At 40.4% G+C, this 17,181-nt stretch overlaps 1 protein-coding gene across 1 annotated transcript in view; it reads right to left on the bottom strand.

Annotated features, from left to right (window-relative positions):
* nrxn3a (neurexin 3a) overlaps nt 1–17,181 on the bottom strand; it is an 851,023-nt gene that overhangs the window by 516,378 nt on the left and 317,464 nt on the right. The window contains exon 18 of the mRNA XM_060932786.1: nt 15,684–15,803. Within this exon, the coding sequence (XP_060788769.1) occupies nt 15,684–15,803 (120 nt within the window). The remainder of the gene's footprint in view (nt 1–15,683; nt 15,804–17,181) is intronic.

The following is a 17,181-nucleotide window of genomic DNA, read 5'->3' as shown; positions in this document are numbered from 1 at the left end:
AGAGATAATGAGATGACTTTGCTGTTAGGACTAGGACTGTTTTGGCCTCTAGAGGCCACTGTTATTTCTTTTTCTTGTCATGTTTGTTTTGGCCTCTAGAGGCCGCCACTGTTTCTGTGTTTTATGTTTGTTGTTTTCCATGTGTCCTGTGCCCCGCCTAGTCCTCATTAGTGTCACCTGTGTCCTATTTTAGTTTGTGTATTTATACCCCTGAGTTCAGTCCTCTTGTCACAGAGTCTTTGTGCTGTTATGTTTAGCTCCAGTTACCTCTGTTCCTATTTCCTCGCCTATGTCCTTGTGTTCTTTGTATTTTTGCTTTCTTTTGGACTTTGTGGATTTTGTTTTTGACTTTTGGATCTTCTGAGCATTTGGATTTTTACCCCTTCTTTTCTGGTTATTGGCTTTTGTATTTACTTTGAACTTTTGGATTTTTCTATTTTTTCCCTTATATCTTCTGAGCGTTTTGGTTTATACTTTTTGGATTTTGTGTGTAAATATTGTAAATAAACCTTTTGATACTTTTTCTACTTCCGCCTCATGCCTCTGTATTTGAGTCATCCCCCAGGTGGTCTAGTGGGGGTTTGCTGGATTATCACACCAGCGAACCAGGTTCGAGTCCCAGCAAAACCCTAACATTTGCAGTCAGCAGCTTTAACTGCAACTATGGAAACATTAAAGCTAGCATGTCCTTTAGAGTAGTACTAATGAGCACCAATCAGATTCTGAGCAATCAGGTTTGAAAATTCAGCAGGTTTTGATATAGCTTCTCATGCAAAAGAAGCTCGCAGGTTCAAATGTAAATTCAAACCTAATCCAATATCATACATTTTATGGATTTAAAAAAAAATGAAGTCTGAGCTCTGTACTAATGCCAAAAAAAGCAAAAAAAAAAAAAAAAAAACGCTCACATGGAAGCCATTGTATTGTCAATGGAATACCTTAATTTTTGTCTATTATGTTGCTTAGCAACCAAAGCTTACTGTTCACAGGCTGTACTTTGTGGCATAAGAATTGTTGATTATGACTATTATACAATTTAAATTTTTTCATGTTGTGCCTAAGAACATGTTTCCACATGGTGAAATCACTGGTAAAACACTTTCTATTAAGGCCACGTGTATAAGCTATGAAGACATGTATCACCTGTTATAATGCATTCATAAAGCGTTATCCACATTGTTATCATTACAGTGGTGCTTGAAAGTTTGTGAACCCTTTAGAATTTTCTATATTTCTGCATAAATATGACCTTAAACATCATCAGGTTTTCACACAAGTCCTAAAAGTAGATAAAGAGAACCCAGTTAAACAAATGAGGCAAAAATATTATACTTGGTCATTTATTTATTGAGGAAAATGATCCAATATTACATATCTGTGAATGGCAAAAGTATGTGAACCTCTAGGATTAGCAGTTAATTTGAAGGCGAAATTCGAGTCAGGTGTTTTCAATCAATGGGATGACAATCAGGTGTGAGTGGGCACCCTGTTTTATTTAAAGAACAGGGATCTATCAAAGTCTGATCTTCACAACACATGTTTGTGGAAGTGTATCATGGCACAAACAAAGGAGCTTTCTGAGGACCTCAGAAAATGTGTTGTTGATGCTCATCAGGCTGGAAAAGGTTACAAAACCATCTCTAAAGAGTTTGGACTCCACCAATCCACAGTCAGACAGATTGTGTACAAATAGAGGAAATTCAAGACCATTGTTACCCTCCCCAGGAGTGGTCAACCAACAAAGATCACTCCAAGAGCAAGGCGTGTAATAGTCAGCAAGGTCACAAAGGACCCCAGGGTAACTTCTAAGCACCTGAAGGCCTCTCTCACATTGACTAATGTTAATGTTCATGAGTCCACCATCAGGAGAACACTGAACAACAATGGTATGTATGGCAGGGTTGCAAGGAGAAAGCCACTGTTCTCCAAAAAGAACATTGCTGCTCGTCTGCAGTTTGCTAAAGATCACGTGGACAAGCCAGAAGGCTTTTGGAAAAATGTTTTGTGGATGGATGAGACCAAAATGGAACTTTTTGGTTTAAATGAGAAGCGTTATGTTTGGAGAAAGTAAAACACTGCATTCCAGCATAAGAACCTTATCCCATCTGTGAAACATGGTGGTGGTAGTATCATGGTTTGAGCCTGCTTTGCTGCATCTGGGCCAGGACGGCTTGCCATCATTGATGGAACAATGAATTCTGAATTATACCAGCAAATTCTAAAGGAAAATGTCAGGACATCTGTCCATGAACTGAATCTCAAGAGAAGGTGGGTCATGCAGCAAGACAACGACCCTAGGCACACAAGTCATTCTACCAAAGAATGGTTAAAGAAGAATAAAGTTAATGTTTTGGAATGGCCAAGTCAAAGTCCTGACCTTAATCCAATCGAAATGTTGTGGAAGGACCTGAAGCGAGCAGTTCATGTGAGGAAACCCACCAACATCCCAGAGTTGAAGTTGTTCTGTATGGAGGAATGGGCTAAAATTCCTCCAAGCCGGTGTGCAGGACTGATCAACAGTTACCGCAAACATTTAGTTGCAGTTATTGCTGCACAAGGGGGTCACACCAGATACTGAAAGCAAAGGTTCACATACTTTTGCCACTCACAGATATGTAATATTGGATCATTTTTCTCAATAAATAAATGACCAAGTATAATATTTTTGTCTCATTTGTTTAACTGGGTTCTCTTTATCTACTTTTAGGACTTGTGTGAAAATCTGATGATGTTTTAGGTCATATTTATGCAGAAATATAGAAAATTCTAAAGGGTTCACAAACTTTCAAGCACCACTGTATGTATGACAAGGCATTACAGTTTATAGCAATGTTTTAAAATAACATGTTAAAAGGATGCATTATATGCACTGTTTATCAGACATTATATCAATACTGCTACAGTTCATAAGTAATCTGAAGTAAGTTCATCTTTGGTAATGGTGTTATAACATGTTATGAGCATGACTAACATCTCATCTCATCTCATTATCTCTAGCCGCTTTATCCTGTTCTACAGGGTCGCAGGCGAACTGGAGCCTATCCCAGCTGACTACGGGTGAAAGGTGGGGTACACCCTGGACAAGTCGCCAGGTCATCACAGGGCTGACACATAGACACAGACAACCATTCACACTCACATTCACACCTACGGTCAATTTAGAGTCACCAGTTAACCTAACCTGCATGTCTTTGGACTGTGGGGGAAACCGAAACACCCGGAGGAAACCCACGTGGACACGGGGAGAACATGCAAACTCCGCACAGAAAGGCCCTCGCTGGCCACAGGGCTCGAACCCGGACCTTCTTGCTGTGAGGCAACAGTGCTAACCACTACACCACCGTGCCGCCCCACAAAAAATACTTTGTGTTGAAATAGTTAATTTTGAATAGTTTTAGTCCAAACTTCGTAGCATCTTTAGTGCTTTTAGGAACAGCATTTTCTTTCATAATTTGTAATTCTTCCTCACTTACGGTGACAAAACAATTGGCGGCCATTTTGCCAAGTCACTCGAGGTGATTATTGACAAATAGTCCGAATAGCTCAACCAATCAGCACACGCAATTTTCTATAATCACCTGTGTATTTCTCATCTCATTATCTCTAGCCGCTTTATCCTGTTCTACAGGGTCGCAGGCAAGCTGGAGCCTATCCCAGCTGACTACGGGCGAAAGGCGGGGTACACCCTGGACAAGTCGCCAGGTCATCACAGGGCTGACACATAGACACAGACAACCATTCACACTCACATTCACACCTACGCTCAATTTAGAGTCACCAGTTAACCTAACCTGCATGTCTTTGGACTGTGGGGGAAACCGGAGCACCCGGAGGAAACCCACGCAGACACGGGGAGAACATGCAAACTCCGCACAGAAAGGCCTTCGCCGGCCACGGGGCTTGAACCCGGACCTTCTTGCTGTGAGGCGACAGTGCTAACCACTACACCACCGTGCCGCCCCCCTGTGTATTTCTACTAAACGATATTATGTTCTTAGTTCATGATACCAATGACTATGGTGTCTATGCTTGTATTCTAATCCGACTTCCAGAGATTCTTTCTAGCTGTAAATTGATTGATTGTAAATTCAGCTGATGTCTCTGACAGGCTAAAGTTTTGCGTGACAATGCAGGAACACACGGATTTCTAATTCCGCTCGTGACACGCTTCGGCCCAGAAATGTCACAAAGCCAATCGTGATCGTGAGCACGACTAATTACTAGATAATTCAATTTCGGGTGACTGTGAGCTCGTTCATGAACAGCAATGGTTTGACCTTTCTGAGGATAAAAAACAAAGGGCAGTTAATTTAATTAGAAATGTGTTTGGAAAACTGAAGATCCGCTTTGTAACAATGAAGGTTTGGTCCCTGCTTTTGTTAAACAGATTTCAGTATCTACGGCATGGATACATGTGTAATGGAGGTGTGTATTGAAGTAATATCATTCTCACGACACTCCATTGGCTTCCTGTCACGATAGAGGGATCTACAGCTGAATTAATGTACACACTGAATGCACAGATATTTATAATAAACCACATAATATGCAGGTTTCGAGATGAGAACAGTCTCTAAGCACAGTTGTATTTTGTCATGCACATAGAAAGTGTTTATAATACAGACAGATAAGAAGTGTAGTCGATAAATTTATGTTCAAGGCTAAAGGGAAGTTTGACTTCATAATGCTTCATAGTGTGATATGACATTGAGAAAACACCACCAGAGGAATTTTTGCCCACACACACCACCAGGATCTGATGCATTACTGCCACCTAGTGCTCATACACAACATCGAAACAACAACATGCCTCAAGCCATTTTCTGATCACACATGCTTTTTGTGAGGCAGCTGTTTACAGCTCTCTCTCTCTCTCTCTCTCTCTCTTGCCTTATTACACTGAGTGCAGAATTATTAGGCAAGTGAGTATTTTGACCACAACATCCTTTTAATGCATGTTGTCCCACTCCAAGCTGTTTAGGCTTGAAAGCCTACTACCAATTAAGTATATCAGGTGCTGTGCATCTGTGTAATGAGAGGGGGTGTGGTCTAATGACATCAACACCCTATATCAGGTGTGCATAATTATTAGGCAACCTCTTTTCCTCTGGCAAAATGGGTCAGAAGAGAGATCTGACAGACTTTGAAAAGTATAAAATTGTGAGATGTCTTGCAGACGGATGCAGCACTCTTGAAATTGCGAAGATGTTGAAACGTGATCACCGAACAATCAAGCGTTTCATTGCAAATAGTCAACAGGGTCGAAAGAAGCGTGTGGGGAAAAAAAAGGCGCAAAATAACTGCACATGATCTGCGGAAAATCAAGCGTGAAGCTAACAAGCAGCCATTAGCATCCAGTTCTGCCATATTCCAGAGTTGCAACATTCCTGGAGTGTCAAAGAGTACAAGGTGTGCAATACTGAGGGACATGGCCAAGGTAAGGAAGGCTGAAAAACGACCACCACTGAGTAAGGCACACAAGATAAAACGTCAAGACTGGGCCAAGAAATATCTTAAGACTGATTTTTCTAAGGTGCTGTGGTCTGATGAGATGAGAGTGACTCTTGATGGGCCAGATGGATGGGCCTGTGGCTGGATCAGTAATGGGCACAGAGCTCCACTCCGACTCGGACGCCAGCAAGGTGGAGGTGGAGTACTGCTATGGGCTGGTATCATCAAAGACGAGCTTGTTGGACCTTTTCGAGTTGAGGATGGACTCAAACTCAACTCCCAGACCTACTGCCAGTTCCTGGAAGAAACCTTCAAGCAGTGGTATAGGAAAAAGTCAGCATCTTTCAAGAAGAACATGATTTTCATGCAGGATAATGCTCCATCTCATGCGTCCAAATACTCCACTGCGTGGCTAGCCAGTAAAGGTCTGAAAGGTGAAAAAAATAATGACATGGCCCCCTTGTTCACCTGACCTAAACCCCATAGAGAACCTGTGGTCCATTATAAAACGTGAGGTCTACAAAGAGGGAAAACGGTACACCTCTCTGAACAGCGTCTGGGAGGCCGTGGTTGCTGCTGCACACAATGTTGGTTGTGAACAGATAAAGAAATTGACAGAATCTATGGATGGAAGGCTTTTGAGTGTCCTCATGAAGAAGGGTGGCTATATTGGTCACTGATTTGTTTTTGTTTTGTGTTTGAATGTCAGATATGTTTATTTGCAAATCTGGAGTTGTCATATCAGTGTACCTGGTGAAAATAAATAAGTGAAATGGCTACATATTTGGTTTTTATTAAGTTGCCTAATAATTCTGCACAGTGAAAGTTACCTGAACACATACATATTCTCCTAAAATGGCCAAAACTAAAAACACCCCACTCTAACTTCCATACATATTCAGCTTTGATATTTATGAGTCTTTTTGTTTGATTGAGAACATAGTTGTTGTTCAATAATAAAACTAACCCTCAAAAATACAACTTGCCTAATAATTCTGCACTCCGTGTATAAGTCATCCCTACCTGGGTTTGCTAACTGAGGAAGCCATAATGCGGCACTCGCTCAGGAAAAGCACATGACCCTGAAAGACAAACAAGCTCATGTATATGTATACACAGAGGATATTACACAGTTGCGCAATGACATGTAGTTTATCTTCGAGTGGTTAAAATATTCACGAGTATAAAATATTTTCAACACAAGAAGATAGACTTCATATCTCCACACCACCATGTAATGTTTTTTATATTATATTAGTGTTTCTCAAACTTTATCAGACCAAGGACCACTTTATCCATTAAAAAAAATATTCGCGGACCACCTAACCCCCTAAATATCTCGAACGAAAAACAATGAGCCTACTTCAACAGCACATTACACATTACACACTAATGAAATGACAGTTTTATAAATACAGGGTGTTTCAAAAAATTTGACATAATTTCACAGTCTGATAACTTTGCCAATTCTCATTCAATTGACCTCAAATTTTAACAGCATGTGCGGAAACAGGTCAAAATTTATTTTTAATGTTTTTGTTTTTATCTTTTTAAGTAGGTGGCATGGTGGTGTAGTGGTTAGCGCTGTCGCCTCACAGCAAGAAGGTCCGGGTTCGAGCCCCGTGCCCGGTGAGGGCCTTTCTGTGTGGAGTTTGCATGTTCTCCCCGTGTCCGCGTGGGTTTCCTCCGGGTGCTCCGTTTTACCCCACAGTCCAAAGACATGCAGGTTAGGTTAACTGGTGACTCTAAATTGACCGTGAGTGTGAATGGTTGTCTGTGTCTATGTGTCAGCCCTGTGATGACCTGGTGACTTGTCCAGGGTGTACCCCGCCTTTCGCCTGTAGTCAGCTGGGATAGGCTCCAGCTTGCCTGCGACCCCGTAGAACAGGATAAAGCGGCTAGATTAGATCTTTTTAAGTATAGAAATGCCATTCACTGGAAAAGAAAAGGTGTTTTGTGTGTTACAGTACGCTCGAACACAGTCGAACAAGACTATGTAGTGTGCATTTATGAGAGAATTCTCTAAAAATGCACCAACTGCAATGCAGATTTGGACACGGCACAAAAAGTTCAGAGAGGAAGGCTGTCTGTGTGTGTGTGTATCTGTGTCTCAGGCGGCGCGCATATTGAAAATTTGTGAAATCGTTCATGGAATCCACATACCTTTGAATTTCTCATTCAAATTTTGAGGAATAAGTCTTATATTGCTCAACATTAAGCCTGTTCAGTTTCATTTGCCTAGACTATGTAGTTTCTGAGATATTTGCATCTCAAATAATATCAAATTTTTTGAAACACCCTGTAGTATCGCCAACTCACTCACTGTTGTCCTTATCTTAATGGGAAGAATGGTGCCGCTTATTATGATACATCAGTGAAGCCATGTCTGACTCCAAACTGGACAGTTTTAATCTTGTATTGGGGGCCACATTGATCCAGTTGTGCTGCTTTGTTTTCTCAAACAAATAATCATTGTGTCTTTGCACTTTGTCCTTGCTTGTGTCAGATTACAAATTGTAAACCTAAGTGTAACCTACACTGACGTAGCTATAGGCAGTGCCGCAAAACTGTTGGCTTGCTTAATGTCAGACAAATTCAAATAATAGACTACTATTTAAATTTGCATAGGACTTTATTCAATATAGAAAACAACTCAGAACTTTGCTTTTGGAGTCACATAGGCGATTTGAGAAGCACTGATAAAATGTGATATTTTGCGATATCAACTAGCGGACCACACTTTGAGAAACACTGTATTATATGGACGCATCCACAAAAAAAAAATGCAAGTTGATCAAAAGAATTTTAATTTTGAACTGGTTCGCCATTTTGACAACGTGCATCTAGTCAGCGGGAAAACACTGGGAGTGACGTCATTGGAGTGAAATATCGGGAATTGTTATACCGTACATACAGACCACTTTTCCCATGGAATAAAAACATGTATTCTATTCCCTTCTAGTAGGTTTATTGATGGCATGCAATACTGTTATCATATCACTTATCCTCCATGTATTACACCACTATCCCCAACGGAGAATGAGCGTGCAATATTGTTATAATATTGCACGTTGTCAAGACAACATGACATCACACATCAGAACTTATGCGAAGATCCAATGACAAAACTTTTCTGCTGCGCATGTGCACAATCATTTCTTTGTCAGCCGGGTAAGAGAGAAGATGAGGCTAATCCAGTGCTCGGTTTAAGCACTAAATAAATAAACTGGAAACTGAAGATGTGCTGAACACCCAAAAGGCTACCAAAACTTTATTAGATATTCTTTACGCATATTTACAAGAGAAAAACATACCAACGGACATCAAAAAACTGGAAAAGAGACACGTCGCTAGTGAGTCACTGTTTGTAAACAAACATGGCCGTGAGGGTTGCTTCGTTAAAAGCAGAAGATTTTGAGAGAATTTTGGCCGCCAGATTGCTCTGTGTGTAGTTGTCGATGGTGATTTTAAAAGTAACTAAATAAATTACACAGGGAAAATAAAAACTATTTGGCTTGACTGTGCTAGCATTAGCCTGCACTAGCATTGGCCTGCGCTAACAATACGCTGGCTAGAAGGGAACTACTGGACTGCCGTGCTAACAGCAGCAAGTCGCAGGTAAGCTCGTGTTGACCTTCGAGAATGCTGATATGAAGAGTGTGTGTATGTATAATAATAATAATTAGATTGGATGGATTATTTTTGTGGTCTGTCAGATATATTCCATTCAGATAATTCATCTTTGATTCGCTCAGTATCACGCTAGGTGAATGAAATATATCTGATAGACCACAAAAAAAGCCAGACAACATTATTTAAATATGTCACTCAGATCCGCGATGTATTTCGTATGAAAAATGTGAGTTTTTCAACACAAGAAGATAAACTTCATATCTTTAAGCCAGCGTGTGATTTTCTTTTTATTATATCGACACATTCACAAACCAAAAGTACCCAAATCTATCAAAACAATTCATCGATTTCCTCATGAGTGACAGATAGAGATTTATGTCACAGTTTTGGTTCTCCATGTCCCAGATGGAACTCATATGAAAAATATGAGTGGAGTGTTTCCCAGTAAAAAACTCTTGTCCATATAATATATAGGTATATCCACATACACACAAGTATCATTCCTTTTCATCTCTTTTTATCTTGTCCCACATGTCTCTGATTTAGTGCCTGGCTTCGGAAAAAAGTACAACCTGTCAGCATGGTGTCATCATTCCAGGTGTCAGTCTTCAATCATTGGAAGGTCAATTGTGTTGTTTCGACAGGCAACTACATGACGGATCATATGTGCCACCCCTCCACACACACCCCCTCCACACACACACACACACACACACACACACACACACACACACACACACACACACACACACGCGCATTCAGGATATCAGAGAATGTCATGCGTCCTGCAACATATTGCATGGTTATATAAAATGTTGTTGCTATTCTTATTCTTATTATTATTATTATTATGAGCTGGCCTAATGGTTAGCGTGTCCACCTCTTGACCGGGAGATCGTGAGTTCTACTCATGGCTAGGTCGTACCAAAGGCCATCATAAAAATGGTACCTACTGCTATCTGGTAAGCCATGCTGCAATACAGATGTGAGTAGGGAGTCAAACGCTCATGGTTACCAAAGAACCAACCCCCCACTGTAACCCTAGCTGTATAGGCAAGAGGCTGAGTGCTATAGAAGCGGAGATCGGCGCCACCCAAAGGGCCTGGAGTGGCTTTCCCAAAAGCCTCTTAATGCTAAGAGCATCTTAACTAGGAGAGAGAGAGTGTTCATTGTGCTGCTCGCTTTACCATTTAATGATGATCTTTGTGTTACGATGCTTTTGGGAAACTCACCCCTGGCTAGTACTGGGATGGGGGGGCTGCCTGGGAAGACCAGGTCCTGACATGGGAAGGATTTTGATATCTCATCTCATCTCATTATCTGTAGCCGCTTTATCCTGTTCTACAGGGTCGCAGGCAAGCTGGAGCCTATCCCAGCTGACTATGGGCAAGAGGCAGGGTACACCCTGGACAAGTCGCCAGGTCATCACAGGGCTGACACATAGACACAGACAACCATTCACACTCACATTCACACCTACGCTCAATTTAGAGTCACCAGTTAACCTAACCTGCATGTCTTTGGACTGTGGGGGAAACCGGAGCACCCGGAGGAAACCCACGCGGACACGGGGAGAACATGCAAACTCCGCACAGAAAGGCCCTCGCCGGCCACGGGGCTCGAACCCGGACCTTCTTGCTATGAGGCGACAGCACTAACTACTACACCACCGTGCCGCCCGGATTTTGATATTATTATTATTATTATTATTATTTGTTGTTGTAGTGGTATTTTCCATATCAGGCTTATTTTTGGTCAACAACACAACTTTGTCTTTGACTTTGCCTTCTAACCTCCTTTAAAACTCCATCTTTGATCCTGTGCCCATTTTATTATTTAATAAAAACTTAAACATTCATAAAATTTTGAATTTGAAACTCTGTTGTCTTTCAACCAAACATGCAAAAATGTATTTATTTATTTATCTATCTATTTATTTGTTTGTTTGTTAGTTACTTCTTATCAGGAAAACTGTTTTTAATTTTTCTCTTCCTTCCTTCTAATCAACTTTACAGTTACACACACACACAATATATATATATATATATATATATCACATCACATCACATTATCTCTAGCCGCTTTATCCTTCTACAGGGTCGCAGGCAAGCTGGAGCCTATCCCAGCTGACTACGGGCGAAAGGCGGGGTACACCCTGGACAAGTCGCCAGGTCATCACAGGGCTGACACATAGACACAGACAACCATTCACACTCACGGTCAATTTAGAGTCACCAGTTAACCTAACCTGCATGTCTTTGGACTGTGGGGGAAACCGGAGCACCCGGAGGAAACCCACGCGGACACGGGGAGAACATGCAAACTCCACACAGAAAGGCCCTCGCCGGCCCCGGGGCTCGAACCCAGGACCTTCTTGCTGTGAGGCGACAGCGCTAACCACTACACCACCGTGCCGCCCATATATATATATATATATATATATAAAAGCCACTCCTCCAAAACATAAGAACGTGCACTGCCTGATTACTGCGTTGGGGGAGGAGCATAGCACATCGTTCACATATCCAACTACCTCATGTCTCATTCACACGTCAGAAAACATCTAACATTATTATAATAAATGTAAACAATGAAAATGGCCATTGTTAGTACTGACAGCTGTCGACTAGCTCACTAGGTTTAACAATATGTCTGCCTCGCCTTGTGGAAGACTCCGGTCACATGTAATGAGTACACTGGCAGGTAGGTATACTGTAAGTCATACTTACTGTATATGCAAGTTGAATATTTATTTACATATCAATCAATGTAAGATGTATATATCATGATTACTTTAGTAGTTATGTGTGACAAATGTGTAATACTGCCAAATACAAATATTATATTTCTACAATTGACACAGATTTTTTACAAGTATTAGATTGTAAGAAATACATATTTATCATATTAACATGAAAGCTCCTGAGATTTCACAAGTTATGTTATTAATATTTCATTATTAATGTAATATATTATTTCACAATTATTCGCCAAAGGTGAATATCGGTGAATCATAAATGAGACAAAGTCAAAGTTATTATTCACTGATATTCACTGAGCCTGAGGTGAATAATTGTTTTCATATAAATACACAGGTAATTATTTTTAAAAAATCATATTAAAACAATAATTTATTTCAAACTTCAAAAGTGGCATGCAAATATAATAACATCACGGCACAGACTTATGTCACTTATCTACGCAGAGTCACATAAACTACATTGTTTTGAAATCGATAAAATAAATCACAATTCCACCTTACCTTTAAATAGTTTTAGACAAAACTTCATAGCATCGTTAGTGCTTTTAGGAACAGCGTTTTCTGTCATAATTTGTAATTCTTTCTCACTTACGGTGAAGAAGCGGTCGTCCGCCATTTTGCTGAGTCGCTCGAGGCGATTATCGAGAAATAGTCTGAATTTCTCAACCAATCAGTGTACGCGATTTTCTATAATCACCTATGCCTTTATAATATAATATAATATAATATAATATAATATAATATAATATAATATAATATAATATAATATAATATAATATGGTGGCATGGTGGTGTAGTGGTTAGTGCTGTCGCCTCACAGCAAGAAGGTTCTGGATTCAAGCCCAGTGGCCGATGGGGGCCTTTCTGTGCGGAGTTTACATGTTCTCCCCGTGTCTGTGTGGGTTTCCTCCTGGTGCTCCGGTTTCCCCCACAGTCCAAAGACATGCAGGTTAGGTTAACTGGTGACTCTAAATTGACCGTAGGTGTGAATGTGAGTGTGAATGGTTGTCTGTGTCTATGTGTCAGCCCTGTGATGACCTGGCGACTTGTCCAGGGTGTACCCCGCCTTTCGCCCGTAGTCAGCTGGGATAGGCTCCAGCTTGCCTGCGACCCTGTAGAAGGATAAAGCGGCTAGAGATAATGTGATGTGTGTGTGTGATAATATAATATAATATAATATAATATAATATAATATAATATAATATGGTGGCATGGTGGTGTAGTGGTTAGTGCTGTCGCCTCACAGCAAGAAGGTTCTGGATTCAAGCCCAGTGGCCGATGGGGGCCTTTCTGTGCGGAGTTTGCATGTTCTCCCCGTGTCTGTGTGGGTTTCCTCCTGGTGCTCCGGTTTCCCCCACAGTCCAAAGACATGCAGGTTAGGTTAACTGGTGACTCTAAATTGAGCGTAGGTGTGAATGTGAGTGTGAATGGTTGTGTGTGTCTATGTGTCAGCCCTGTGATGACCTGGAGACTTGTCCAGGGTGTACCCCGCCTCTCACCCATAGTCAGCTGGGATAGGCTCCAGCTTGCCCGCAACCCTGCACAGGATAAGTGGTTATGGATAATGGATGGATAATATAATCTAATATTTTTCTTGTACTGTTTGTATATACAGTACCAGTCAAAAGTTTGGATGCACCTTCTAATTCAATGGATTGTCTTTACTTTTTTTTAAATTAAAAGACACTTCATGTCTTAAAGTAATGGAATGTCATTTCTCTTGACTCAGTTGACTTTTCTGAAAAAGTTCATGCTGACACCTTTCTGTTTTAGCCAGCATGAACTTTTTCAGCAGTTTGTGCTACAGTAGCTCTTCTGTGGGATTGGACCATATGGACTTGCCTTCGTGCCCCATGTGAATCAATGACCTTCGATACCCATGACCCTGTTGCCGGTTCACCGGTTGTCCTTCTTTGGACCACTTTTGGTAGGTACTAACCACTGCATACTGGGAATACCCCACAAAATGTGCTATTTAGAGATGTTCAGACCCAGTCATCTCACCGTCACAATTTGGTCCTTGTCAAAGTCACTCAGATCCTTACGCTTGCCCATTTTTCCTGCTTCCAACACATCATCTTCAAGAAACTGACTGTTCTCTTGCTGTCTAATATATCCCACCCACTGACAGGTGCCGCTGTAATGATATAATCAATGTAATTCACTTCACCTCTCAGTGGTTTTAATTTTATGGCTGATTGGTGCAGGGTTTCCATGATGTACAAATCACAGCATTCTGTTTTTATTTACATTTTACACAGCGTTCCAACTTTTTTGGAACTGGGGTTGTATTTGACCTTCTTTTTTTAACAATGAAAATGTGGATCTGGTTGCAACTTAAAATGATCTAAACAGGTTGTATTTGATGTAAGGGCTGAAATGTTAGATGTTCAGATGTCCAGAAAGAAAGTATTGTCCTTGTCTGTTCAGGAAAAAAGTCATTACAGATAAACTATCAGCAGATAAATATCATAAACGTGTACCATCATGTTCTGTTCATAAAGCCAGACTTGGGCTCTTGTGGCCCACGTTACAGATGAGTTTCATCTCATCACTCCTCTACTGAGGCATGAGAGCACTTCAGTGACAGCGTAATTCATCTAAACCTTTGAGAACATGAGCTTGCATGTTGGGATCCTCAAGCATGTGTTAATTTTAAAGAATTGACAAAGCCATCCACGAATCCTTCATTTCAATCACTTCCTGAGGTCAAATTATGAGTCAAAACATCTGGCTGTGTATGTTTCATGGGTTATAAACATTTAGCCTTCGTGATACATTCATAAGCACTGAAGAAAAAGAGAAAACAAACCTCAATTATCATGAGGAGTTGAACTATCAAAATCTTTATGGGGACATTCTCAAAGGTGTATACTATGCTTCGAAACAGTGTTCAGAATGCTAATTTACCCACAGTGCCATTCACTACCTGCTGATCATGATACAGTGGAATTTAGACCTCGTTTCATCTCCATATAAAGACAGCGATACAGTGGCACTTTAGTCCTTTTGTCTTTTCTCCTCATCTGTTCACTCTGCTCAAACAATTCCGCCTCTAAAGCTTGAACTTTCAGGATAATATCTCCGTCAATGACATCACGCTCATCATTTCATTGATCAATGACTGCATAGTTGCACCGTAATATAGGACCAACATCTCCACCACGACTTTTACTCTGGATTGCTCATTAATATGACATTCCTGGAAAATACTGAATCAGAAAAGAAAAACTCTCATTGTTTTGTTTTCAGCGCTAACAGCAAAACCTGACCGTTATTCATTATGTTTTAGATTGCAAATTATTATTTTTTTCTTTCTGTTGAACACCATTGTCACTGGGCTAGTTATAAAAATAACAATGTGCACTTGGTACATCAGCGTGGCTAACTTCTCATGTGAATAAAGAAAATATAGCACCAACTAACAACCAACAACCAACAAAATAACACTAGGAATTCTAAACACATCGCAGATATTTCAAAATAATTTTTTTTTCTTTTAAGATAAGATCAATAATTTGGGGATTGTTATTCTGTAATCGCTAATTTGAGATCCAAATGCTAATCACAGTGATTACAAAAGCTAGAAAGTTTCTAATATGGTGGAAAGTATGTACTAGAAGTGATTATATAGTGTATGATTGTGATACAAACTGTATGTATAAAAAAGTAAAGAGAGCGCTTACCTTTTTGATCACTTGAAGCGATTCTTCTGGATATGTGCAGTATGTGTTGTGTTGTGTTGTGTTGTGTTGTGTTGTGTGAATCGTTAATTAATAAGCCATAAAAATGTGATGTAGTGCAGAATATGTGTCTTTAAGAAGGGAAAGGGACTTACGGTCGTTGCAGTGCATGCCCGTGAAGGAGGTCATGGAGCAGTCGCAGGTGTAGTTCTCCCACTGCTGGATGCAGACGCCCATGTTGGCGCAGGAGTCCTCCTGACACGTGGTGCTAGGACCTACAGTGGCAGAGCACAGGGCTGTAACAGCGGGGTAGAGCGGCCGGCGGCGAGCCGTTAGGTGCCATGCAGGTATGCACTTCAAGTTGGCATGCAGTCAAGGTTAGTAGTAAAAAATTCTCAAAGATTACAAAAAAAACAACAAAAAAAAAAATCAAACTGAGCCTTGCCATTCTCTCCGAGTAGGTTTTAGTAACAAGGTAGACAAAACACAGCGCTGCGGACATTCCCGAACGTGGCTTCAGACGGGGCAGGGAATGGCGGGGAAGGGGGGGGAGGTTGTTGGGGGGCTGGGGTATCACACACAGGCAGAACTCGCCAGGAGTCACCACGTACAGACGGAGTTAATAATAAATCAGTTAACAGCACATTAGTATGGAATAGAGAAAATAACTGTGGAAAGATTGTGATTAAAGGTGCAATTTGTATGTTTTGTTGTTAAAAAAAGTCAATAATTCAATAATTCTACCATAAAACAAATGCAGAATTCCAAGTGAATGAGTCTCAGTATCTCAAAGGCTCCTATGTATTGTCGATCTTAGTTTTATCTGCATTTGTTTACATTTTTCTGGCCCAGAAAAAAAAAAACCTCCATTATTATAATCCCCAAAATGCTCCAAACAAAGAACTTCCACAGATTACCGTGAATTCCTAAGAATATCTGACCCATTTTTTTCACTATTGTAAAGTTAAAAATCACTCTATCAAAAAAATACCCCTCTATGAACATTAATAACTGCAAGTGAACTGTGATTAAAGGTGCAGTTGGGACTTTTTGTTGTCCAACCCTCAACCCCCCCCCCCCCCCCCCCCCCAAAAAAAAAAAAAAAAAAAACTTTAAAACATTTTACAAGAAAATGAAAGGAATGTATACCTATTGTATGTATTGTGAATCTTTTAGGTGTTTTTTTTTCCCACTCATTTTCATTTTTCTGGCCCAGAAAGATGTTGATATTATTGCAACTTACAAAAATGTTCCAAACAAAGAAATTCCACAGATTACCATGAATTACTAAGTTACTAATTGAGAGGTTTGACACATATTTTCTTCATTACACTAAAGTTTTAAGATATCCTATCAAAAACAACCATGTAAACATTAAAGCTAGACGGCCTTTCGATTTCATAAAATTGGTGAAATTTATTTCCTTCTAAATTTGGTCATTGTGATATATGTTTATTTCTGTAATATCTTAAAAAAAACCAGGCCATTCTGTAGCTGGGAAGTTATTTAATTTGAGGGGATTCCCGAGCAAATAATGTGCATGAAATCGCTCGCTTCGTGCAGTCAAGCAGACAGAGGAAGTCCGTGTGCGCATGCGCAGGTTTACCTTCTTCTTCTTTTGGGTTTTACGGCAGCTGGCATTCACAGTGTTGC

Source organism: Neoarius graeffei, chromosome 11 (assembly GCF_027579695.1).
Source record: "Neoarius graeffei isolate fNeoGra1 chromosome 11, fNeoGra1.pri, whole genome shotgun sequence".
Lineage (NCBI taxonomy): Eukaryota > Metazoa > Chordata > Actinopteri > Siluriformes > Ariidae > Neoarius > Neoarius graeffei.
Note: the sequence above shows the minus strand (reverse complement) of the source record. Positions and strands in the feature narration are given on the sequence as shown.